We start from the raw sequence: 25,012 nt of genomic DNA, 5'->3' as shown, positions 1-25,012 counted from the left end.
GTTCCTTTCTCGTATTGAGGGTTGGATACAATGCGTCATTGTTCTCGACCATGAGCTGTTCGTACTGCATTTGCATAACTTAATTTTGTACATTTAGTGATGCTTGTTGTCCAAATCATTTTTGGTCTGCCTTTGTTTCTTTTACCGTTTATCTTTCCTTCTATTAATGATCTTTGTAACAAGTTTTGCCTTATTGTGTGTCCGAAATACTTCAATTTTCTTCTTTGGACAAAAGAACATGATTGATGTAAATTTCTTTTCGTAACTTAGTAAGCTAATATGTTTCTCGGCAGCCGATTTGTAGCAAGAATTGACAGCGACAGACACGTGTTTCGCCCATGAGGCTGGGCTCATCAGTATCGCACCGTATTCTGCCACAAATTTATTCGACCACCGCTTTACCAGTCAGTTTAACTCTTATCTTTGTGGAAACAAAGAAAGAGCCAACAAAACCAGCAGGCGCCAGGGCAGAGGACATTGTGAAGAAAGGGGCGTTCTTCCCGGCTATCAGCACAAGGCTGAGCACTCACTAGTACAGCGAGCAGCTGCGATTCGCCAACCATAACGGTGTAGCTTCCACGCTAGCCATTCAGACCATCCAATCAACAATATGTTTCTCGGCAGCCGATTTGTAGCAAGAATTGACAGCGACAGACACGTGTTTCGCCCATGAGGCTGGGCTCATCAGTATCGCACCGTATTCTGCCACAAATTTATTCGACCACCGCTTTACCAGTCAGTTTAACTCTTATCTTTGTGGAAACAAAGAAAGAGCCAACAAAACCAGCAGGCGCCAGGGCAGAGGACATTGTGAAGAAAGGGGCGTTCTTCCCGGCTATCAGCACAAGGCTGAGCACTCACTAGTACAGCGAGCAGCTGCGATTCGCCAACCATAATGGTATATGGTTGGCGAATGGTTGGCGTTATGGTTGGCGAATCGCAGCTGCTCGCTGTACTAGTGAGTGCTCAGCCTTGTGCTGATAGCCGGGAAGAACGCCCCTTTCTTCACAATGTCCTCTGCCCTGGCGCCTGCTGGTTTTGTTGGCTCTTTCTTTGTTTCCACAAAGATAAGAGTTAAACTGACTGGTAAAGCGGTGGTCGAATAAATTTGTGGCAGAATACGGTGCGATACTGATGAGCCCAGCCTCATGGGCGAAACACGTGTCTGTCGCTGTCAATTCTTGCTACAAATCGGCTGCCGAGAAACATATTGTTGATTGGATGGTCTGAATGGCTAGCGTGGAAGCTACACCGTTATGGTTGGCGAATCGCAGCTGCTCGCTGTACTAGTGAGTGCTCAGCCTTGTGCTGATAGCCGGGAAGAACGCCCCTTTCTTCACAATTAGTAAGCTAATGTTAAGAATATTGCTATCACAGTAAATTAGTAAACTACCGTATATTGTGAGAATCTAAAATGTTATTGATTTAAATAATTTGAATTTGATTGAAATTTAAAATGTTATTAATTGCCAATTGAATAGTACCGTATTGGGTTTATGATTAAATATAATGTGATATATACTGATTACAAAAAACGTTAAATTGAAAAAGTTGTAATTAATTATATAAAACTCAACTTCAACAAGTATATTACATTTCCTACACAGTACACATACAACATTGTACCAGCAATCCAGCATACCAGGGCCTTACACTACAGTAGGCTACATAGTAAATTCCACTTACAAATGATTAGTCAAATTCGTTAAAATCACTTTTTGCTAATAACACAATTTAAAAATGTTTTAGAGAAAACATGTCTCTTAGAGTAGATATAAGCATAGGCGTCGATTTTTTCTTAGAAGAGAGGAATTCTGGGTGGGCAAGAGTTTTCAAACAGATTTCATTGAATGTGTGTTTGCAAATTCGCAATGGTTCAGTCTTCGAAATTAGCATATTTTTACTTCGGCAAAAACGTTGCCGAGGCCAAACGGCAAAATTTGAAACTGCCTCGGCAATTACTGTGAATATTTATTAGGAAAAGATTGTACTATAACATGTAAAACGAGAAGCGAAAAATATACTAGAGTAGTCTATCACGAACGCATTGTTTGATTTGTTGTGATGTAATAATACCAAAAGTAGTGATAAAGCGAGCAACGCGATACGCACGCTGTTACGGTAATTCACGTTAAAAAACTTACCGGGAGGGGAAAGTAAGTTAATTTTGGGTTGATTCAACGTTCGAGTCAGCACAAATCGATTTAATTTTTCCGGCGGGTTATATCGCGTAACAACAATGCCCAATAAGAAATTTACGTTTGTTTTACATGAATTCGACATCTAGCGATGTTGAATTATCATAAAATAACGTGAATTACTCAACCAGGTACAGGTAACATATTAATAGCTTCCTGCGAGAAGATCGCCTCGATTTACGTAAGCTTATAAGCCAACATAATTTCGGCACAATTGGGACACTGCGAGCAACACAAAGTCTGTTTGATGAACTAGTCAGAATCGGTATCATCAGATGCTGTATCAGCTGGACGAGATAACGGAAAGCGAGGCGCAACAAGGAGTAGATGCTTACAATAATTTGACGTCTATTGGAGTTAAATCAATGCAAATAGCAGACCCTGAAACACCTTTTTTTTCCGGCGGCCAAACGTGTCCGACTGAAGCAAGCTGTTCGGCGGCCAATCACAAGCACATGGCGGCCATCGGAACTTCGACACACATTTTTACTTCGGCAGAAGCGAAAAATATACTAGAGTAGTCTATCAGGACCGCACTGTTTGATTTGTTGTGATGTAATAATGCCAAAAGTAGCGATAAAGCGAGCTACAAGATACGCACGTGGCACGCTGTTGCAGGAATTCACGTTAAATAACTCACGGGGAAAAGTAAGTTAATTTTGGGTTGATTCAACGTTCGAGTCAGCACAAATTGATTTAATTTTTCCGCTCGGTTATATTGCGTAACAACAATGCCCAGTAAGAAAGTTACGTTTGCTTTACATTAATTCGACATCCAGCAACGTTGAATTATCATAAAATAACGTAAATTGCTCAACCAGATACAGGTAACAAATTAATAGCTCCCTGCGAGAAGATTGCCTCGATTTACGTATACACTAACATAATTTCGGCACAATTGGGATACTGCGAACAACACAAAGTCTGTTTGATAAAGAACTAGCTGTCAGAATCGGAATCATCAGATGCTGTATCGGAGCACGAGGTTGTCGCGTCATCACTGGAATCAGACACATCAAGAGGCTCATAGCTTGGCTGTAAATCTATATCGTCTTTGCCGTTCGCAATAAAGCGTCCACGTTTTGCGGCTTTCGGGCTTTGATACCACTCCACAGGCCTCTTTTTTTTCATAAAGATCCATCAGGGTGTTGACTAGGGAATAAATCTATGCTGTGCCATAACGACTGGGAGGAATGTTTAACCCTAACATTACAAGCGCTCGTGTGGACTCGGCATTTTCATTGCCGACGCTAATGCGCCATTTGCCGACGCTAATTTTGAAGACTGAATTTATCGCATTAATAAAGTGTATTGTGATGTCACTTGCATCTAGCTTATCGTCAGACATCAGCTGCTTGGTCAATCAATAATGTTAACAATTCAAGCATATACAGGGTGTTTTGTGATTTATCGAGTGCTTTAACTCTTTTCTAGTCCTTTGTGATTATATGTATATGTATATACTGTATACGTTTGTGATTATAAGTGGCAAAGTACTACTACTTTATTTAAAAGGCCGCTTGTGTAAAATTTTCTCGGAACTTCATGGCGGACAAATGCGGCCGACGGAAGGGCGAGACCCGGCGGACAACATGTCGGTTTTTGTAGGTTAATCGCGGCGATGGCCGCCTTCAGTTTCGAGGCCTGAATTATAGGGTGATATTTTTATAAAAGATTCTCCCAGCTGGGCACGTGTCTAAGCGCCGGCGAAGTAGGAAGTAACCCAAATAAAACATCCAGCAATCCTAAGATTGAATCAACATTCTAGTCTGGTGTAGTCTAAGAAAATTAGTTTTTTCTTGCAATCTTGTTGTCCTTACAATCACCTCGGCAATTGCCGACGCTAATTTCGAAAAGTGTGGTTAGTCTTTCTCACAAAGACTGCGTTTAGCGTCGCTGCAGCAATTAAGCTTTAATAGGTTGGATGTTTTCTTTCTTGCATCTTGCGATCTTATGAGCGCTGCTAAACTAAACAAACTTCTTTTATGTTTTCCTTTGCGGCCTAAAAAGCGCGTGACTCGTGACCTGTTGTGACCTGTTATCTTTAAAGTGGCGCCTTCGGATTTGCCGCATTTGTAAAAGCGATTGTTTTTAGTACGTCTTTAGTTTATATCGGTTATTTTATTGTCATGTTCATTATGATGTCATATTCACATTCCTTTACGCTGACCGGGAACTGAAGTTTGATTGTGACGTAACGAAAGTGAGACCATTCGGAGAAAAGATCAAATTGCCGACGCAAATTTGGAGAAAAGATTAAACGTGGCTTTCTCTCACCAGGAATTGCCAGCTGTGGCAGTTGCCGTAGCAACAACAATGCAGTGCGAACCGCCGTTTTTCCACGCAGCGTTGTTACGGAATTGCTTTGTTCTGTCGGATACCTAGCGAGAGACATAGCGTAAAACAAGAAGTTGCACTGCAGTTGGTTGGATAGTCCAGCGTTTAAGAAAAACGGAAATAATTGTAACGAACACTTCATAAGTGGCATGAAAACAGGGTGGGCGAAACATATTTTGCCCACCCTCGTTTCACGGCAGGGTGGGCGTCGCCTACCCTGCCCACCCTATTTCGACGCCTATGGATATAAGCATGTGTATTATGCATCTATAGACACCAAAACCAACCTTCTAGCATCTGTGTATCAAAAGTTATGGTGTATTCGAGAATTTTTGCTCGCTCGTGGCCACCAGGTGGTGGTAGCGCTGCCAATATTGACAGCTACTCCCAAAAAATGTTTTTAAAATCTGTTTTGGGTCATTTGGCCTGTATACAGACCCCATGTTTTGTGATTTGAAAAATAAAATTTTTTCACTCCACCCTAATATACGAGGGCTAAATAACAGAATGAGCTAAGTCCATTTTTGCATGTTTTGTGGTTAGATACTGGAAAGTGTTTCTCAAGCCCTGTATTTTTACTGACAGAAAGAGCTAAGTTCTAGCCTGAACAGGTTTCTCAGAACTGACTGCTCATTTTAAATTACTAAAAACTGTAGTAGGCTACCGTATTACGATTTACGATTCCAATGCAATTTTTCTTGAACGTTGTCACTTGTAAAGAATAACGCAAGTACCCCAAAAATGATCGTTTAGCTGTTGCGAGATAACATTAATCAGTGAGAGTTGAATATCCCCATACAGCAAAATTCATATTTCATTTTACAATTAAAATTTTAAAATGCCATTTTCTCAAAACTGCTTTTGGGTGACTTGGCTCGTTCTGTTATTTAACCCTCGAATTATGTACAGTAGATTTGCTTAGACATTGACTAGATGTTGCTTGAATCTCGTAGGTCATCCTTGCATGTTTTCATAACCATCCCATTACTTTGTAACTTATAAGTTGATATTAGAGGAGTGAATACAACAAAAATAATTTAATTTGAACAATGGTTGACATCGGTGTAATGAGTTGATTCATGTTCACAATGTCTGTGCCATGGTACAGATACTGCATCAAAATATCCAAAAAATGAAATATCTTTTGACAGGTATCAAAGCCACATCAGTTTGTACTTGATATGAACGACTCAATTACATCTCTTGCAATACAAACTTAACTTGTGTTTGTTTATATCCAGTTCTGTTCTTTAGTTTTAGCTAAGATTTAGATTGAAAAAACTTGAATTTTCCGATTTAGTGTAGTAGCCTACTCTCTACTTTTTTTTGTCAATGTTAACTTGTATCAGTCGACTAGACTGCGAATTCACCAATTTGACTTTATAGAACATCATCTACTCATCCCAATAGGCTATATGCATATGCAATGACAGGAATGAAATAAACTAATAAAAAAAAAGAAAACAAGTAACAAAAGGGTTGATTGTTAACATGGTCACTACTGGAGTACTGGGACCGAACACTCGAACAGTCCTCATGTTTGGTAGCACTTGAAGTTTGGTGGTTCATTGGTACCACTTGCTGAGCATGCGGCAACACTTCTGACTTACAGAAATTAGTCAAAATTACAGCAAACTAATTTGTAATAAGTTATTCAGCAGCTATGATTTACCACTTTTGCAGTTCTTTGTTATGATAAATGAAAACATTCGTTACTTAAAAAAATGTGTAAAAAAACGATTGGAAATAACATAAAATCAAAAAACATAGATGAAAAAACAAATAAAATGGATAAAAAAAAACATATAGTGACAGACTTCTGTTATCTGGGTGATCGGATAAATGGAAGTGGTGGATGTGAAGCAGCGGTGACAACAAGGGCAAGATTGGGCTGGGCAAAGTTCAGGGAATGTGGGGAATGTTGTATGGCAGAAAATTTTCACTAAGGATGAAAGGAAAAGTATATCGGAGCTGTGTGCGGCCTGCAATGCTATATGGTAGCGAGACATGGGTAGTATTGAGAGAGAGTGAACTGGCAATCCTGAGAAGAACGGAAAGGTCAATGGTGAGAGCAATGTGTGGGGTGAAAACAAGAAGGGAAAAAAGGACTGAAGAACTGTTGGATATGCTAGAGATGAGAGAGACCATAGACCAACTGGCAAGGGCAAATAGAGTAAGATGGTATGGACATGTGATAAGGAGGGAGGAAGGAAGTTTTCTTAGAAAGGCACTAGATCTAAAGGTGGATGGGAAGAGGAAACGCAATCGTCCAAGAAGAGCGTGGAAACAACAAGTGAAGGATGAATTTAAAAAAGTCGTACTGAAGGAGGAAGATGCAAGGGACAGGGTGAAATGGAGAAAAGGGATTAAAACAATTGCTGCGCGAAATCAATCGGCCACCCCCACTAGTGGGGAACAAACCGACGATGGATTATGATGATGATGATATAAAACAGATAAAAAACAAATATTAAACGAGTAAGAAAAAACGTTTTTAACCATCCCTATTTGTGTCCCTATTTGTGACTTCTCAAAGTGTTAGTGTGGTCTGTTCTCCAGTATGGTTGTGAAACATGGACCTTCAACACAGAAACTAGGCGTAACATTGAAGCAGCTGAAATGTGGTTTTACAGGAGAATGCTCAGGATTTCATATACTGATCACATCACAAATGCAGAAGTTTTAAACCAGGTACATCAAGACAAGGAACTATTGAACAACATAACTCAAAGGCAACTCAAATTTCTCGGTCACATTATCAGAAAAGAAGATTTCGAAAATCTCTGTCTAAGCCAGTGGTTCTCAACCGGGGGTCCGCGGACCCCAAGGGGTCCGTGAAGCGATTTCAGGGGGTCCGCGAAAGTTTCCGAGTTTTCAGCATTATTGATAAATTACGAAATTTAAAAATTGCTTGTGCTTTGTTTATGTATTAACCTACAGTGATTCTCAAACCGTAAGTCGCAACGCACTGGTGCATCGTTTGAAATCTCAAAGGACGTGGCACAAAGGTTTGGTTTTTTAACTAAAAATATAAGGCTATGTTTAACTTGATTCTTTTGATACATCAGGTTGTTGATCAATGATTAACTTAGAAATGCAAACGTTAGTCAGCAGTCTATCACCACTCAAAGTTTTGCAATGACTGCGATTATAACGAACTAATATTGATTACAAATAAAAATTTCTTTGTAACGGTCGCAAGTATTCTATTAACTTTAGATAAAATTTGTAGAAAAACATCAAATGAACATATAAATTACTGATGTTTGATCCTGTGTGCCAACGTATAGTTCATAAGTCATAACATAATTTCGTCAATCTCATCAATTACGTTGCGAATAGAGCAAATTCTTCTAAGTGTGTTGCTTCGAAACTTATGTAGGCCTAACATTATGCAACATATGATTACATAAGGAGACGCGATATAGCAAAATTTCAAATAGAATTTTTTAGGGGTCCGCGACCGCTTCGAAGGCACCAAAAGGGGTCCACCAAGACAAAAAGGTTGAGAACCACTGGTCTAAGCGGCCGCCTTCTCGGGAAACGTGCTCGTGGCAGACAACGAACAACATTTATATCCAATTTCAATACAGTACATCAATCAGCCAACCAAGAACACTTTGGGACACTGTGCGACAAAGGGAACACTGGAAAAATTTACGAACTGAGCATCTAGTACATCAAAGGCCGCATCGGCTATGATACTGTTGATGATGATTTGTGTCACGGAGTTATATCAACCTATAGTTTTTCAATGGAGATATTTCAAATTTTATGCTCAGATTCTGATATTCTTCAGTATAGGGGTGTTCAATTTCGATTAAGGTGATATTCGAAATTCGTTTTTCGTATCGGACATATTCGAAATTATAGCAGCCCTTTCGGCTGAACGCGGTTGAAAGTAACGCGAGTGGCGCGAAATCTGTCTTATCGCATTTTGCAAGCGAAAAAAGACTTCGACGCATGCGCATCGTCGATCACGTGACTATCACACGTTCTCGCGGGTAGCCACTTTAACAAGGAAAAATTCTGCCACTGCAATTGATTAGAATGCACCGCCAACCTACGTTTTCTATGACTAGCTACGTTTTCTATGACGTGAAAAAGAGCGAAAAGAAGATGATACAAAGCAAATCAAGTGATGGATTTTCTGTCAGCTGGTTGGCTTAGGGCAGAGGCGTGCAACATACGGCCCGCGGGCCAGAGCACGGCCCGCGGTACCCATTTACGTGGCCCGCACATTCTTCATCAAGTATCCATTATTTTTAAATACTTTTCACTGTTAGATCGGAGGATGTTGTTATTTGTAACGTCATCATTAACATTATTGACTTTTAGCATTATTACATCATTAGCATTATTGTTACGTCATTAGTAAGCGTTGTAGAAAACCGCATTGTTCTTCTGGCAATGATTCAGTAACATAAATCTTACTTTATGGGTGCAGTGTGGTGAATATATTAATATTTATTCTACAAAAAGCTTAGCATAGTAAAAATGTCTACAAATAAGAAAAGGAAGGTTGATTATGAAAGGCGGAAGTTCAACAATGAGTGGTGTATAAATTACTTCGTTGTTCAACACAATCAAGATGTTGTTTGCCTGATTTGTCAAAACACTACTGTATAGCAGTAATGAAAGAGTACAATATCAAGCGACACTACTGTGCAAAACACTCTGCTAATTAGTGTTTAGATCTCTGGACAGAGAAGATATCAGACACCTCATTAATCACTCACTCAATGTGAAACTTGATTGTGTGTACTTTTCCATTAAATAAATTGTTTATATAAATTCATGTGCTTTCGATAGACTGGCCCTCAGCATCATTATAATTGTACGTTGTGGCCCATTGCCATAAACAGTTGCACGCCTCTGGCTTAGGGGTTAGGGTTAAGGCTAGATAGTAGTTATTTTATTGACGCGGGTTCGATTCCCACCACTGCTATTGCTCTTTTTTCTTCTGTAATTACCAAATAAAGTTCAAAACAAGCATTAAAACTCTCTGGCTGAGTGCTAGAAAGGTCACAATTGGACGGTAGCCTCTTATAACATGTTCTGATTGGTTGGCGGTTTCATTCTAATCAATTTCAGTGGCAGAATTTCTACTTGTTAAAGTGGCTACCGTTCTCGCGGGTCCAACGGCCAGTCCTGCACCAGGGATGCCAGGTTGGCATTTTTAATGCCAAATTTTAAAAATTTCTTTCAAGAATGAAGATAGCTAGGTTGTGCAATAGCAGAAAGTGTGGGCTGAGCTTTGTCGCAGTTTTATTCATTTTTTACCGAATACATAGGCGCCTAAGCCGTGGGGGCAGGGCCGTAGCCAGACCGCAGAGCAAGGGGGGGCAACTTTTTTTTAGGGGGGGGGGCGAAAAAATTTAAATGGGCAAAATCATTATTATTGTAGCTGTTGCTTGAAAATGTTGAGATTTTGCCAAGGGGGGGAGAAATTTTTTTCAAGGGGGCGAGGCCCCCCTGGCCCCCGGCTGGCTACGGGCCTGCGTGGGTGCCAGGCCCCCACGCATATTTCTGTGTGGGGGCAACTTTTTATGCTGTATATATTGAATATTGATACATAAAACAATAGATGAACTACCGATCGGCAGCAGGAAAACACTTTTTGAATGCAAACCGCAACAGCTTCGCGATAAATAATCACTATGAACGAGTTGCGATGCTACAATCCAACACCAGACAACAAAATCTGTTATTTTTACATTGATTTAATGTCTGCAGACGTTGAATCAATGTAAAAATGACTGATTTTGTTGCCTGGGACAGCAACAATCTACCATTTTGTGTCGATTCAATGTCATCAGATGTTGAATGCACCCAAAAACAACATAGTTTGCTACGTAGACGGAGTGTGCGTTTAGCTTTATGCGCTTGCAAACATACTCGATGTCGCTTTCGAGTCGAAACCTCTGCACTCTGCAGTGAAATGTCGCGGCAGTGAATCGCTCGCTGTGAAAATGAACTTGAAGTTTTTGGTATCCCAGCGACCTCGGCTCCAGCGGAGCGATCGTTTTCAAAAACTGGCCTGACCTTCACGAAGCTGAGATCCCGACTGACGGGTGACCATGTCGATCGGCTTGTGTTTATAAACACCAACATGGGCCTGGAGCTGTAGACGTTATTTTGTGTTCTTTTTTCACAAATTATCATGGCCTTTTTTCGCGTTTTCTAGCGAATTTTCATGTCGTTTCTTTCAATAAAATCTCATTTTGCAGTTTGGTGAATAGTTGTGATATTCGAAATTCGGAAATCGAAAACAAATTAAATTTCGAATTTTGAATATTCAAATAATCGAAATTAAACACCCCTACTTCAGTATATCCATTCATAAAATATTTTTATGATTCATTACACAGCCTATTCAAGCAACTCATGCTAGGAATTTTGTTTTGGAACGTTGTATCATTTACACTTTGAAATTTCGATTGAGTCCACAATGGAATCAGGTTGGAAGTGTCTTAGTTTGCAACAAAGAGTTTCTTTCCTGCCATGGGAGAATGGAAGCTGTTAGTAAGTTGAAGTTCTTGTGTTGCTACTGATAAGGTAATGTCGCATTTTACCGTATAAAGATAACATATTTTGCTGTAAGGTAAACACTAGAACCTGACAATAGAATCGACAGGGAAAAACTTTTAATTTCCAGTTTTCAAAACCTACGCTTTTTTCTGACAGCTTACGCTTCTCTTCCTTAATAATTGTGTATTATAATGGTTTTTCGGCAGCTGATTGTACCAAGAATTGACAGTGATAGACACCCATGAAGTTTGGGCTTGTCAGTATCGCACTAGCAAGTGCTAGGGAAGGACATTGTGAAGAAGGAAGTGTTTTTTCTGGCTATCAGAACAAGGCTGAGCACTCCCAAGTAGGCCTACAACGAGCAATTGCGATTCGTCAACCATATTAATATAGCTTCCACAATAGCCAGGAAGAACTTTCCGGGCTTCTTCACATTGTGTAATGGTTTAGCTTTTCTAAACCCACACTTTTTTTTCATTACAGCTCCCGCTTCACTTTCACCCATGTCGATTCTACGGTCAGGTTCTAGTGTTTACTTTGCTGTAAGGCTTATGGAATCTTCGCTATGTCAATCTTGTGGTCTCAGAATGACTTTGTATGTTTCTTGCTGCCATGGTTACTGGTTAGATCCACTGAAAATTTAAGATTTTAGTTGCCATGCGTTGTTCAAGAGATTTTAAAAGCTATAGGTAGACTTTTCTTGACTTGAAGAAAAAATGATTCTCGTATAGACCTAGCCTATCTGAGTTACCCAGTTACTTAAATATGATAAAGGTGGTTTTGCCTTTTGTTGATCATTGTATATTATATAATTCCTAGAGTTCTTGAAGTATTGTAGATTGATGCAAATTTTGAAGATAGCGAAGTGAATGCGGTTTATAGATCAAAGTACTTTTTGATATGACTCTCTTAGGAAGCTTGTGATAAATTAAAGTAACAGTTAGTGGCATGAGTAGGGCGATTTTTTGTTGCTAAAGTTACTTTTTTTAGTTGTACCAGTTAACAAAAGAAATGGTTGTGGGGGTCAGTACTTAAGAATATGTACCAGTTAACAATTTCATGGTTGTGGGCCGTGGGGTCAATATTTAAGAAGTTATAAAGTTACCAAAAGTCACTTTTTGTGTTTTTAGGTTACTTTTCATTTGTTAGGTCACTTTATTTCGCATACTTTTTGCCTAATTCCCTTATTTATTTATCTTTCAAATTGCTACTGTAGAGATGAATTTACATTCTATGTAGTATAGGCCTAGTGCCAAGACTTTTAATACATCTTCAACTATGGTACGGATTTTAGATTTGCACGAGCCCATGCTTGTTCGTATCGCGTGTATTCCCGAAAACTCGTAAAGTAATTTTTTCGATAAAACAAATTGTGTTGACTATATTTAACCACTTGTTTTCTCTGCAACAGCTGAAGTGTTTGATTGAGAGAAACTCTGCCAGAGAATGTAAAACATTACATATGTGTAATTTGAATTTGCAACTATAATTTAAGCACAAATTGAAGCTAATTTAAATGTTTTTTTTATGTTGAATTGCTGCTTTTTCTGTCGCTTTCTTGTTTTCATTGAATAAAGTTAGTTTTTGGTTACTTTTTTGCAAAAATAAAGTCGCTTTTTTGAACTTTTTAGGTTACAAAAAAATCGCCCTAGTCATGAGATATACAGCATCTTAGCCTACATTACCCTGGTATACAAAAAAGCATTCTTTTCTGCGATTTAGACTTTGTAAACTGATTTTGAGGTTTGGATTTTGTAAATTGTAAGCTAAATCCAAATCTGAATTCAGATTTTTATTATCACATCAGGTTTTTGAGATATGATAACAAAAATATTTTATTTTTGTCATAAGTGGAAGATTTGGTGTTGCGTTTACCACCAACATATGCAGTGCTATAGCGAAAGGTTAGTGTTAGAAACCTGACGTGATAGAATAAATCGGAGCTTAGATTCAGATTCAGCTCCGCAAAATTATCCTAAATCAGTTCTCAAAGTTCATACCAGAAAAATCGTGTAGATCAGTGTTATCAGACATATTTTGTATGAGTCCAATAAAATCAGATTTTGAGGCGACGGTGAGAGAAAGTGAGCTGACACTGAAAGTGAAACCTTACCTGATCAGGACACCTCCAGCAAGATTGGAATGCTTTGGTATATGTCCTGAGGTATATCATCATAGCCTTAAGGGTGCCGTACGTTCTGTATAATATTTTGTGTAATCAAGCAATTTATTAAAGGAGTTTTGTTATGACCTTTCTTCCTGTAAAGTTAGCGAAAAGGAGACTTTTGTACCCAGATGCCAGGCTACACATTCAACCCTCAGTATCAGATGTTGCAATAGAAGTCTGAATGTATGTTTTAGAAGGCCCAAGCGCAGATTATGGAATGTAGACAGCTAATGTTAATGCTACAGAAAATCTCCAATGTAAAATTAAATTTTTCAATTAGAATACTTGTTAGTTTATTTGAAGACAGAATGCAACACTTTATGTCTTGATCGACAGGCATTGGATAAATTCCGTGATGACAAAGACTATGTGATACCAGAAAGTGCTATCAATTTAGAATGGTGTCACATTCTGCCTACAATGAACAAGGGTCAAGTTGTCAACATAAGTCACGAGATGCCCTGTGATGGAGGCAGTAGGACGTTGTTGAAGGATTATGCGGGGATGAAAGGGTATTGGAAAAGTTTGGTAAGTCTGCGGATTACATGTAATGCAATTGATTGATTGTCATGTGACTGAGTGGTGCTAGTGCGACGTTTAGAAGTAGTTTGGTTCCTCACCTATTGAGACAACGCTGATGTCAAGACACTCACAGACGTGCTTCAAGGTGAGCACAGACATCGACTTCTTTGCCTTCCTGTCTACAGTATTCAAATTTCAAGACACCGAGCGTAGGCATGGTTAATGGTTATGCCTAGGGCAACCAAAAGTCAATAAAGTCAAAATTTTTCTGCCTTGTTCAAAGTTTATAAAATGTCCATCAACTAAATTTCAGGCTGACACGAAGAGAGGTTTCAAAGTTATTAAGTAAAAAAAAAGTCAAAATTCATGGTTAGGTCAAAATTTTCTTTTAACGTAGTTTTTCTTCTCTCTATTGATATTTTATTAAATCTACACAGATATATATATACTGATTTTTTGTTGCAATTTCTGTTGCTATTCTGACGTAATAATCGGTTTATTGCAATTTCGAGGTAATAATCTTGTTTCGCCCACTACTGACGATTGAATATTAGCCAGCTACCCTGCTGTTGATGAATTGGTTGCCAGGATTAAAGCAGTGACCATTAATAACAGGTCAAGAAGAGCTAATTTGACTTCCATTGGCCAACCTCCAAACTCCACAGCCAAATGTAACTAGATGGGCCTTTGGTTGAAAGCTGTTTTCTATTATTCAAGAAGTCTACCAAAAGTAAGAAATATTGTGGAAGGCTTCCATGATGGTGGATTGGTGGTGTCTTGCTGCGGCGTGCTCAAGATGCTGCAAAAGCTCCCAATTTAGCTACTCACCTTGTAGAAATAGAGGAGCAGTACAGTGCACTGTTTGATATAATTCAGAAGATGGAAAACAGCCGTTACACCAATCAAGAAGCTTACCAGAAAATGAGGTTTCCTTTGATGTTGATGGCTGCCAAATTAGAAAATATATTCAAGCAAGAATCTTAAGGAATGGCATCAAGTGCATTGTGAAAATGGGACGAGATGATATTTCACCACATTTTTATAGCCGGCTGAGGAACTCTCAAGCAACTTCTGTATCAGTAGAGCGAAGCTTCCCTATTTTAGGAAAAATTTTGGCGATAGACAGAAACTTCAAAGGCGATAATGTGCAACATTACTTGATGTTGAAGTATAATACTGCAGAACCCTCTCAGTAATTTCGGGATATTTAAAGACACTCCATATTTATCTTTTGCAGTTTTTTGAGTGACTTCCATTACCTGTTCGTTAGCTGTGGTGTCGTTGAGTCTTCCACATTTTTCTCATATTTCAATAGAAAAGAAGCTATCCTTACCTAACGGTTTGATTTCTAAATTTCACGTTTGAGTTGCAAACGAAGAAAGTTATTGGTCAAAATTAGGTCAAAATTTGTAAATTATAAAGTCAAAATTTCAAGTTTTTAGGTCAAAAAATTGGTTGCCCTAGTTATGACAAAAATATTCATTATAGTATTAAGTAAACTTTAGTGAACAAGTTGACGCGTTCCGGTTATATGATATATTTGTTCAAGTTCAACAAATACCAGATACTAGGTGTTCAATTGCTCAATACAAGACAAGGGTTGCCAGAGCTTGCTTGTCATCTACATTCAGATCTGTAGGCCTACTGTTAACCCATTTTATGTACGACACTATAATTTTTAAAGTAGGATGCTTCATTATGTTGAATTCAATGTAGAATTAGTGGTGACCATTTGCTTGTCAGGGGTGACGAGCATGTAAGTAAATGGACCTGTAAATAGTTGATGTACCTGTTCGTTCATCCTCGGATTTGGACAACTATTTAAAATGGTTATCTGCTGATTTATTTAAAATTAACAAGGCATTCTTGCATTATGACATTTGTTTTTTTGTACATTCACCTCTAGTATGGTTATCACCTGCCAGAAAGATTGGAAGATGTGGTTTATTGCAGTGTTCTTTTCAAGCAAATCTCTTTCAATTGTTTCACTTATCCATTGGTTTGTCTAAGAAACCGCCCAATACAGTTCATGCCACGTTGCGATGGACAAGCCATCAAGAAGGTATCTACAACACTTTCATTCGAATTTATACGACCTTACAGAAGAACACTGTAGCGCAGTGGTTCCCAAACTTTTTTGTTGACTGTGCCCTTCGAAAACTTATATATAAACACTCACAAATGAATTCAAATTTTTGAAAATTTCAAGTTACAGTAGAATTCGCCTATAACGGCTTCGTTTATAACGTCAATTCGCCTATTACGTCACATTTCGCTCGGTCCCGGCAGAATTACTATCTTTTACGTACATTGTAGTTCGGCTACAACAGCATCGCCTATAACGTCAATTCGCATGTAACAGCACCCTTTATTGGTCCCCAGACGTCTTTTGTTCGTTTATAACGTCACTTTAAGCCATCACCTTCACCACAAACGGTCAGTCTTTTAATCCAGTTAGCGCTGCTGCTTGCAAATTGTCTTCCCTTTATTTTTCTACGTCGTTCGTGGCAGGGACTTTAATTAACTGAATTAAATTTTTTCCCGCGTGAAAAACTATCACATGTAAAAAGCAGCTCTACAGCTGACCTTTAAACAAGTCAAAGCAACAGTTGTACGTGCAGTGCGTAAGTGAGTAAGGCTAAAGTAAGGGTAAGGCTAAAGCGTATCAGAGCTTGCAAAAGAATATGAAATTCCGAGGTGAGGTGAAATGAACTTCTCTACCACTGTATGTAACGAGCTGTATCGCGCAAATTTCCTGTACCTTTCGCTGTAGGTTATTTTTTTTAAACAATTTCTTTGTTTACTGTATTTTGTGCGTGACTTTTGTCAGTTTGGTGGTACCTACACAGTAAACCTGACTGGATTATACACCTCTTTCTTTAATTAAAAGACAGTTTTGGAATAGTTTGCGGTAGTTTGTCTATAACGTCAATTCGGCTATAACGTCAGTTTTTGTAATCCCCAAGAAGTACCGTTATAGGCGAATTTTACTGTATATTGAATAATTAAATATCTTGTTTGTTAAAAATGCAAAATATTGAAAACATTTGCTTGTTGCTCTATGCACATTTTATCAACCGAGGTGCAATGTTTGACACTGCAACACGCATCTCGCGTTCAATGATTACAAAAGTGTTCCTAAGTTGAATAAAGGGTTAGGTTAGGGTTGAACATTGCAATAGACGAAAACACAACACTTACGCGAGGGGAAAACCACGAAAAACGCTACAACTTTCACATCGTCCGCGCGATAGCTCAGTTGGTTAGCGCGTGGTTTCGTGAACGACGAAACTTCAAGATCAAGCGGCGTTGGCTTAACTCTCGGAGTGTGCGCTTGAGCAACGCACGTTAAGGACTGCTTTCTACTCAGCGGCACCTAATAGATGGAATAATTCCCTGGCAACAACACTTCAATAGTCGGAATTCTCACTCTGCCAATCTCACTAACTGGCCCCGTGTCAAAAGCCTCTACAAGTATGGGAAACAACATCAAGGCTTTGTCAGTCCGAGGATAAAGATACAAAACCAACCAATCTTTCACGGCGCTCCTAGGAAGGACTCGCGGCACCAGTTTGGGAGCAGTTGCGTAGTGTGTAGACCCTACTGTCGTATCGGCGTGTCATGTTACTTCAAGATAAGGCGAATGACTCATGTGTTAAGTGAAAGCGTGGCTGGCTTGTCTTGTGTGCAGAAGCGGGATGCTCCACGTTGCGATGTTTTCAACGCTTTATAGAGATTCAGTTACGCACATTCACAAGTTTTATAGAGTTTTAGTTTAGTAGTCTTCTGACCCCAATGTATTGTACGCACATTCAGACTTTCTGCAGAATGTAACCTACTTTGTCATACAATTCAGTTTAACACATTAAAATAAATTCGTTTTTCCAGATATGTTGGAGTATCCAGAGATAGGCGACTACTTTTTGATAATCTGGTTGACGGATCACTCACTGCATTATATCGCAGCATATTCTTGTTTTGTTTCTGAAAGTTAATAGACTGTTTTTTTGACTTGTTTAGAACTTTATGAAAGACGTCCGGCAAAGTTTTAGTTCGCTTTGCGGTCTCCCTTTGACTTATTCAGGAGTTACTTGTATTCCTGCTGTGTCTTTGTCTGTCTCCTCAAAGGTATAATTCAAACGTGAGATTTAATGGGACGAACAATGGGAGTTTTGTTTTTATTCTAATCTTAACGATGATACAAAAAACCTCTAATCTTTATAATCTGTCAGTAAAGGTTTTTTGGATAAAGTTTATTGCTAATTAAAAATGTTTCAAAACTGAGAATGGAATAATTCACAAGCAAACACACTGTAACAAGCGGAAACTTAACTCCTCCTCTGCGATCTTTGCCGGTGTCGATGTGACCCAAAGCCTCTATATTGCATCAGTACAAAAGTCTGTCAAGATTGATCTTCCAGGCTGTCTTATACCGAAGATACAAAATCAATCATTTTAACATAAATAATAATTTGTATATTTCTTTGACATTTTGTTGCAAACAGCGTGTTCTCCTTGCAACCAGAAGCTTGCCTGGTTTAGCCGCAGACGACTCGACAACGCACTGGCAGTGCGCACCGCGTAGTTGTGTGTAACATCATACTTGTTGGTCTGATACACACAAATGTGAAATCCTATCTGGAAATTCATTCTAATGACCTTTGTACCTTGCTCAGTGTGGTCGTATGGAAAAGTTATGTGTGTCTTCGACCAGGGTGTCACGTGGGCAGTTTGTGTTGCGGTAACTTTATAAATCTCGTAGGTCCGGACTGGGACCCCACAAACTATTACAATCTGCGGAAAGGTAAAAGAAGGACGGGAAACAAAAGACGCAAAGGTGGGTAGAAATCGACAAGAAAAACTTAGTTTGAAAACTTACGAAAAAGTATCTTATACCTGATACGAAAGCCGCTTGTGTTGCTAAATTGCACTTGCATCATCTTCCACGCCGATATAACTAGAAAGATTTTGTTATTCCAGCTGGTGAACATATGTCAAAGAACTTGGTAGACCTAAGTCCCTTAGCGTTATGAACTACACTTTGTAAGGGTTCGACTGACTCCTAAAGCAGGCAGTATCGTGTTGAATAAGGTGTATAATATTTATGTCTTTTGTTTAGGTTCCTAACCTAGACATTATTCCACCAACTCAAGATGTGACGTCAAATAATGGTTTGTACGTTTGCTTGTCAGAAAGTCAATGCAATAGTTTACTTGGATGCCTCAAATTGAGGGTTGCTTTTCCGTATGCATGTTTTAGCCCTTGTCTTTGTTTTGTACCCAGGATTACGCCATGTGATTAAAGTTTTAGATTAGGCGGACGGGAAGGCAAGAAAACCAATCTTCGTGACCACCTTCAGGCATGTCTTCAAGTGTCTTGCCAAAGACACAGCCACATGTTCTTGAGCGGTGTCGAACCGGCGCCCTTTCGATTGCCGTTCCAGGGCTCTTATTGCTCGGCTATGCAGCCAACCTATTAGTGAGAATTAGTAAATAAAACAATCAAGTTTGGTAACAAGTAAAATTTAAGTGTCCTGCCAAAGACACGGCCCCACTCGACTATGTAGCCGACTATTTTTGTTGATTACAAGATTGACTTGATTAGTAGTAGACAGTAGTCAAACTGATTTGATTACTTGATTACAAGTGATTCAACAAATTTGGCGTCACTGAAACTGCTATTTTTGCTTAGGCTATAAACGATTGGATGTTCATCGATTGGCCCACAAAGACAGATGTTTGGTTGAAATATTTTACTGCAAACGATTGTTTTGAATGCACAGCATTCTGCAATAACATGTTACTGTACATTTGAAATAAATACTTTTTCTGGTGAAAAGGCCTGGATTTGGTTAAGGTAGATTGTTATACCACGATTGTTGCAGTCGATTGTCACTGTTGTGTTAGTCTCGAAGCAACCTTTACACTACAGTCACAGGCATTGTGTTGATTGTGCCATAATGGCATCGTACTTATTGTGATGTGGACGTCTTCGTCACCACTTCGACTTGATTGCATCGCCGCTTGGGTTGAGACTGTTATGTTTTTATTGTAATACATAGGAACGTTTCGGTCATCGCAACGTGATTTTTCTGCTGCTGCTTTAGCCCTTTTCGGGTGGACGGGTTCCGTCCATACCTTTAGCAAAAAACTGATGGAGTATGTGTGTCCACTTAAATTTTAACCAGTTTGTCAATAATTTTGCTCTAACTTCACGAAAAAAGCAACCTCGTAACGTTTTTATATCAAAAGTTATTAGAAAATTAAAGTGTGGATGGAATAAGTCCACACGTCAGGCCATTAGCTGCCAAAAATAGCTTGATCCGAATGTGGTTAAACCTAATGTGCCGAGTGTCATCGTTTGTTTCGTTGTCCTAATGAAATCTCGTTTTAGCTTCGTCTTCCCACGTGGTTCCTTCGCTTGACAAAAAGTTGAACCAAAGCGCTTTGAAGGCATCTGGGTTTCCCATCACTACTGAAGGAAAGTTCATCCCTGTGTTCCAACGAAAACATATCACTCAAGAACAGGAGGTTCCTAAGATTGCCAGACCCAAACCACTCAAGAAGCGGGTTGAAAATTTGAAGACAGCCAGTAAGTGGCATGACTTATAATAATGACTGTCAGTCACAGTCTTATCCAATGTACCTTGAATTTTGTTGAAAAGAAAACGTTTTCACTTTTAAACCTTTCAAAACCAGGAAAGGAATGCACCCAACTCAATGATACATGTACGCTATGATGCACCATCGTTTATTGGATTTTAAGATGTGTATGCTTGTTTTTCTTGCTTATCAGGCAACATCTCCCAATTGCTGCAACCAGTGCAATGTCTTCATATCAGATATGTTTGTTAATTACGCTGTACAGGTATAATTGTTGTTGGTGTTGTAGAAGTGATTTCAATATATTTGATTTCAGCTAATGAGAAACAAGTTAAGAAATCAGCCAACAACACCCTTCAACCTCCAACAGCATCATCAAAGATGGAATCATCAGCCAACCTTGATCCACGCCAAACCACCATCCCTTTTAACCTATCTCGGAAGACATCTGCTTTGCGAGTTGTTACTAACACACCTCGCAATTCGAACAAGGCTAAGAACCCTTCATTGAATGCACTGGCCAAAGAAACTTTGCCGTCTTCAAGTACTAAGCTTGCTGGGAAGCACAAGTTTGATCAACTCTTCTCTTGCGCATCGTCGTCCGAACCTCCACTGGACCACTCGGATGTTTCCACCACATGCCTTCAAACTGGTTCTTGTGAGAGCAGAGCCTCAACCAAGCAGCAGCTCTCCGATGACCAGACTTGTGCTAAGCCTGGAGGTGGCGCAGCAAGCACCGTTCCATCGATGAACAATATGATGCAGACTAATCACAGGCTGGCAGGCACATCAGCGTCATTGGGAGGAAAACTTCCACAGAAACACAAGTTCGACGATTTGTTCTCCAAAACCTCACTGAGTAATGCTGCAGACAAACCCAGCAAGCCTTCGTGCACTAAGGCTAGGGTCAAAGTGACACCAAGGAAAAAAGGAAAGTTTGACGATATGTTTAAGCCCGCTTCGATTTCATGAGAAACTGACAAAGCCACAGTTGCATGGCGGATGAATATTGATCTTCTGGTTTGCAAGTGGACTCGTGGTTGCCAATCCGACTCAGATATTCATCAAACTAGATGTTGTTTTTGTTTATAACTAAATCAAATGTAATGGATGAAATTGTATAAACGCAGTTTAACCATTGTTGCAAGCAACTTAGGTAGGTCTAACACATATTTCCACCAAGGAAGCCCAGTGTTGCCGGGTGCTTAAGACACGATTCGTGTGTAAAGTTCTTGAATATTTTCTATGAGATGCTTCTCAATTTTATCATAATAGCCTATATTAGTCGGAATGGCCCGTTTCGGTGAGATCCCTATTCGGTGTTTTTTTTTTTAATTATTGGGTACCGTAGCCTAATTATCATTGCCGTTATAGGGTTACGGGTTAGGGTCTTATTTCAACGTTTAGCGACGTTAAAACGATGTAAAAGCGGCAATGATAATTAGGCTACGGTACCCGATAATTTTCTAAAAAAATTACCAAATAGGGCTCTCACCGAATAGTAGCAGACCCATATTAGTAGACCTAGTTGTACAGTATTTATGGGTGAGAGCGCTTATAAAATTTTCAATAGTACTTTGTACTTTTGCCTACCACAATAGTTCTATTGGTAGACGTGGGACCATGTTGTTGCATATCGGAGAGCATCTTGTTTATTCCCGTTTCTTAGTTTTCAAATTATTTTGTTAATACAAGTTGGTCAATGGTCATCCTTGCTTGCTTGTACTGTGGCAACCAATGCATCTAAATTAATGATTTAAGCTCTATTTTCTTACTATGTAGCCTACCAACGAGTATAGCCGTAGGAGAGTATTTTTTTTTGGAGGGGGTGGGGCATACAAAATTTGCCGAAATTTTGTCTTTTCAAATATACTTTCAAAAACGCAACATTACTTAAATCTCTGAGGTGGAGCATAGTCTGGTGTCACAGAAGTCGAGAACCTTTTTAAAGAGCCATGACAGCTACATATTTGGAAAATAATGTATTCCATAGGAACCACATAATGCTTCAACACTTAATGCACCTAACATGTAGTGGCAGGTGATGAGTTGTAAAAGTGGGGCCATGTGTTTATCGAAAATGAGAGAAACAGCGGAAGGTCTGGGGGCCTTTACCAGAAAATTTTATGTGAGCCATAGGCTATGGCAAACTGACCCATTTCCCAACCCCTGATCTAATAAACCCACAGTCATCAACTTGGCAGTGTACGAAATCACAGGTAACAAAACGTCTAACTTAGCTAAACAAGGCTTTTTTGTCGTATTCAGGCTTACACCCGGTGGTTGAAGATTTAGATTAAGTGGACGGTGATGTACCATCTTGGACCTGTCTGTGCCCCAGTTATTGTAAATTAACCATGAAATTAAATCTTGCGTCAAACTTCTTTGAACAAAACCACGGTACTTATATTATTTGATGTAGGCCTAATATTACAATAAAATCATAGGCAATGCTCTTTCAGTATCACCTCACATCAATAATTCGACATTTTTACCCAAATATTTTTAAAATAACTGCATTAAACCAGATGGGCAATTTAGTGAAGTTTAATGGTTGTAGGGTGTTTCATTTTTTCACCATTTTTGATATTCAAAATGCTTGGCTTCCCATCTGGTGGCATTTGGGGTAAAAAGTTTACATCCCAAATTTTTTTCAACCATGACGTCATATTGAGGTGGTCCACGAGGTTTGAAATTTTTGGGCCTCAAAATCTCGAAATTTGGCCGTATCTCCGGAACAACTCATCATAGATCGACAAAATTAGTGTCAAAATGCGCGGAAGGGTCGGTTTCCTATACCTGATGTAGAGAATATTAAGGTCTATCTGCTTCAGAAAATAAGTTATTTCAACAAAACTGATTCTCGGTCTATTTTCTTCTGATGAACAGAGATCAGGTGATCAAGATAAAAAGTTTTTCTGTATTTTTCCACTCTTTGAAACTGCAATTGAGTAATAATAGTCCTCGTTCGTTTCGCAAAAGGATGAAACAGTAATTGAAGGTATTAGGCTACTATAATAAGTTAATGTAACCGTTGAGGAAGAGGTATGCTACTGCTCACCTGCTTTAGATTTTGATTTAAGTGTCATTAAGGTCAAGCATTAGTAAGTCAATGCAAAACTTCAAGGAATTGGAGAAATGTGCTTAGCTTTTAAATGCACAGCAGATTCTTGTTACCTGAACGTTCAACTGATCAGTTGGTGTTTAGGTTTCAGTACTTGGCTTGTCTAGTCTCGCTATCTGGTGAAGCAAAGCCCCATCTTGCATTGCTCCAGGACCCTCCTTGGCGCCGTTGACATGGGAAAGATATATTTCGTTTATGTGGATCATGCATTCAAGGGTATGAATATCATGACCAACTTCATCATTAACATAATTGACCAGTCAAGAATTGACTCCAGACTTTTTTTTGTGTTGAGAGTAGTCGTATCAGCCATGACTGAATAGTGAATATACTTGGGATAGGTGAACTCTGCAAGCCTCCTGGATGATGGTGTTAAAAATCAGTTCTGCAATGACCGACACACTTTTGGGAAAAGATTTAATAGCAAGCACACTTTCGTGCTTCATGCCATTATCATCAACAAGTTGATCCAACTAAACGTATCGACCTATTTTATCGACAACGCGCCCATCATAACATTTTGTCGTATCCAGGCTTATACCTGGTGGTTGAAGATTTAGATTACGTGGACGGGAAAGCAGGGAAGCCAATCTTCGTGTCCACCTTCAGGCATGCCTTTACGTGTCCTGTTAAAGACACAGCCGCATGCTTTTGAGCGGTGTCGAACCGGCGCCCTTTCGATTGCCGTTCCAGGGCTCTCACCACTCGGCTATGCAGCCGACATCATAACATAACTGCATAGCAGAAGCTGAGTTGAGAAGGGGCTCACTTTCCATCAGAAAATTTTCTCTTGTTTTTTGTCGTTGGAGGTATACTGTCGAAGGTGACAGAGCTATTTCATCTTTTCCAAGAACCGACAAGATCTGACTGCTGGCGTACCGAAGTCATCCTACGATCAGCAAGTAAACAACTTCTATCATTTATTGAAAAAGAATGTAGAGGTTGTTCAACTTCATTGCTCGTTTCCCACCTCCTTATTTGACTTTCCTGTTCCAAAGCCTTTTCTACATGGTTGACATCATCTATGCCACCCCAAACATTTTTTCGATCTTCCAAGAAAGCGATTTCTTTCTCCTGAACTCGGTTTTCGAGTTCACAGCTGCAAGAGAGTTTCTTTTGAAAAACAACCCGATTTTTGGAGATCGAACACTGGCATGCACATCTATCGAGCAAGTTCTGTAACCATTCTTGATTAACCTCATTTCCTTCTTTCTTGCTGTATTGTACTTCTCTATCACGTCTTTTAACTTCGCCTCAATTCTCTGTTTGCTAAACACTGGAAGACCATCTTTGTTCCATATGCCAACTAGGGAACGTTCAAATATTACGTAACGCCTTCGAGGGGGAGGGGGGGGTTTATGCAAAGCGTTACGTTAGCGTCACATCGGGGGAGAGGGGTTCAAGCAAAACGTTACGTAACGCTTTCGAGTACGGAATGGTAGTTTTTTGTGCTGAATTCGTAGTGAAAAAGCGTTACATGGGGGAGGGGGGATTGAAAAAAGCGTTACGTTGGCGTTACATGGGGGAGAGG

The 25,012-nt window shown here is 39.4% G+C and overlaps 1 protein-coding gene across 2 annotated transcripts in view; it reads left to right on the top strand.

Moving 5' to 3' along the window:
* The window catches only part of LOC145773916 (uncharacterized), a 41,517-nt gene extending 19,451 nt beyond the window's left edge, over positions 1 to 22,066 (top strand). For both annotated transcript variants that reach the window (XM_082585050.1, XM_082585043.1), the window contains 9 exons: positions 10,907 to 11,060; positions 13,127 to 13,230; positions 13,570 to 13,761; positions 15,662 to 15,817; positions 17,776 to 17,883; positions 18,518 to 18,592; positions 18,875 to 18,926; positions 20,149 to 20,346; positions 20,674 to 22,066. In XM_082585050.1, the coding sequence (XP_082441176.1) occupies positions 10,907 to 11,060; positions 13,127 to 13,230; positions 13,570 to 13,761; positions 15,662 to 15,817; positions 17,776 to 17,883; positions 18,518 to 18,592; positions 18,875 to 18,926; positions 20,149 to 20,346; positions 20,674 to 21,329 (1,695 nt within the window). In that variant the 3' untranslated portion in view covers positions 21,330 to 22,066. The remainder of the gene's footprint in view (positions 1 to 10,906; positions 11,061 to 13,126; positions 13,231 to 13,569; positions 13,762 to 15,661; positions 15,818 to 17,775; positions 17,884 to 18,517; positions 18,593 to 18,874; positions 18,927 to 20,148; positions 20,347 to 20,673) is intronic.
* The last annotated feature ends 2,946 nt before the right edge of the window (positions 22,067 to 25,012 follow it).

Source organism: Aplidium turbinatum, chromosome 1, assembly GCF_918807975.1.
Source record: "Aplidium turbinatum chromosome 1, kaAplTurb1.1, whole genome shotgun sequence".
Lineage (NCBI taxonomy): Eukaryota > Metazoa > Chordata > Ascidiacea > Aplousobranchia > Polyclinidae > Aplidium > Aplidium turbinatum.
This window is presented reverse-complemented; position numbering and strand designations above follow the sequence as displayed.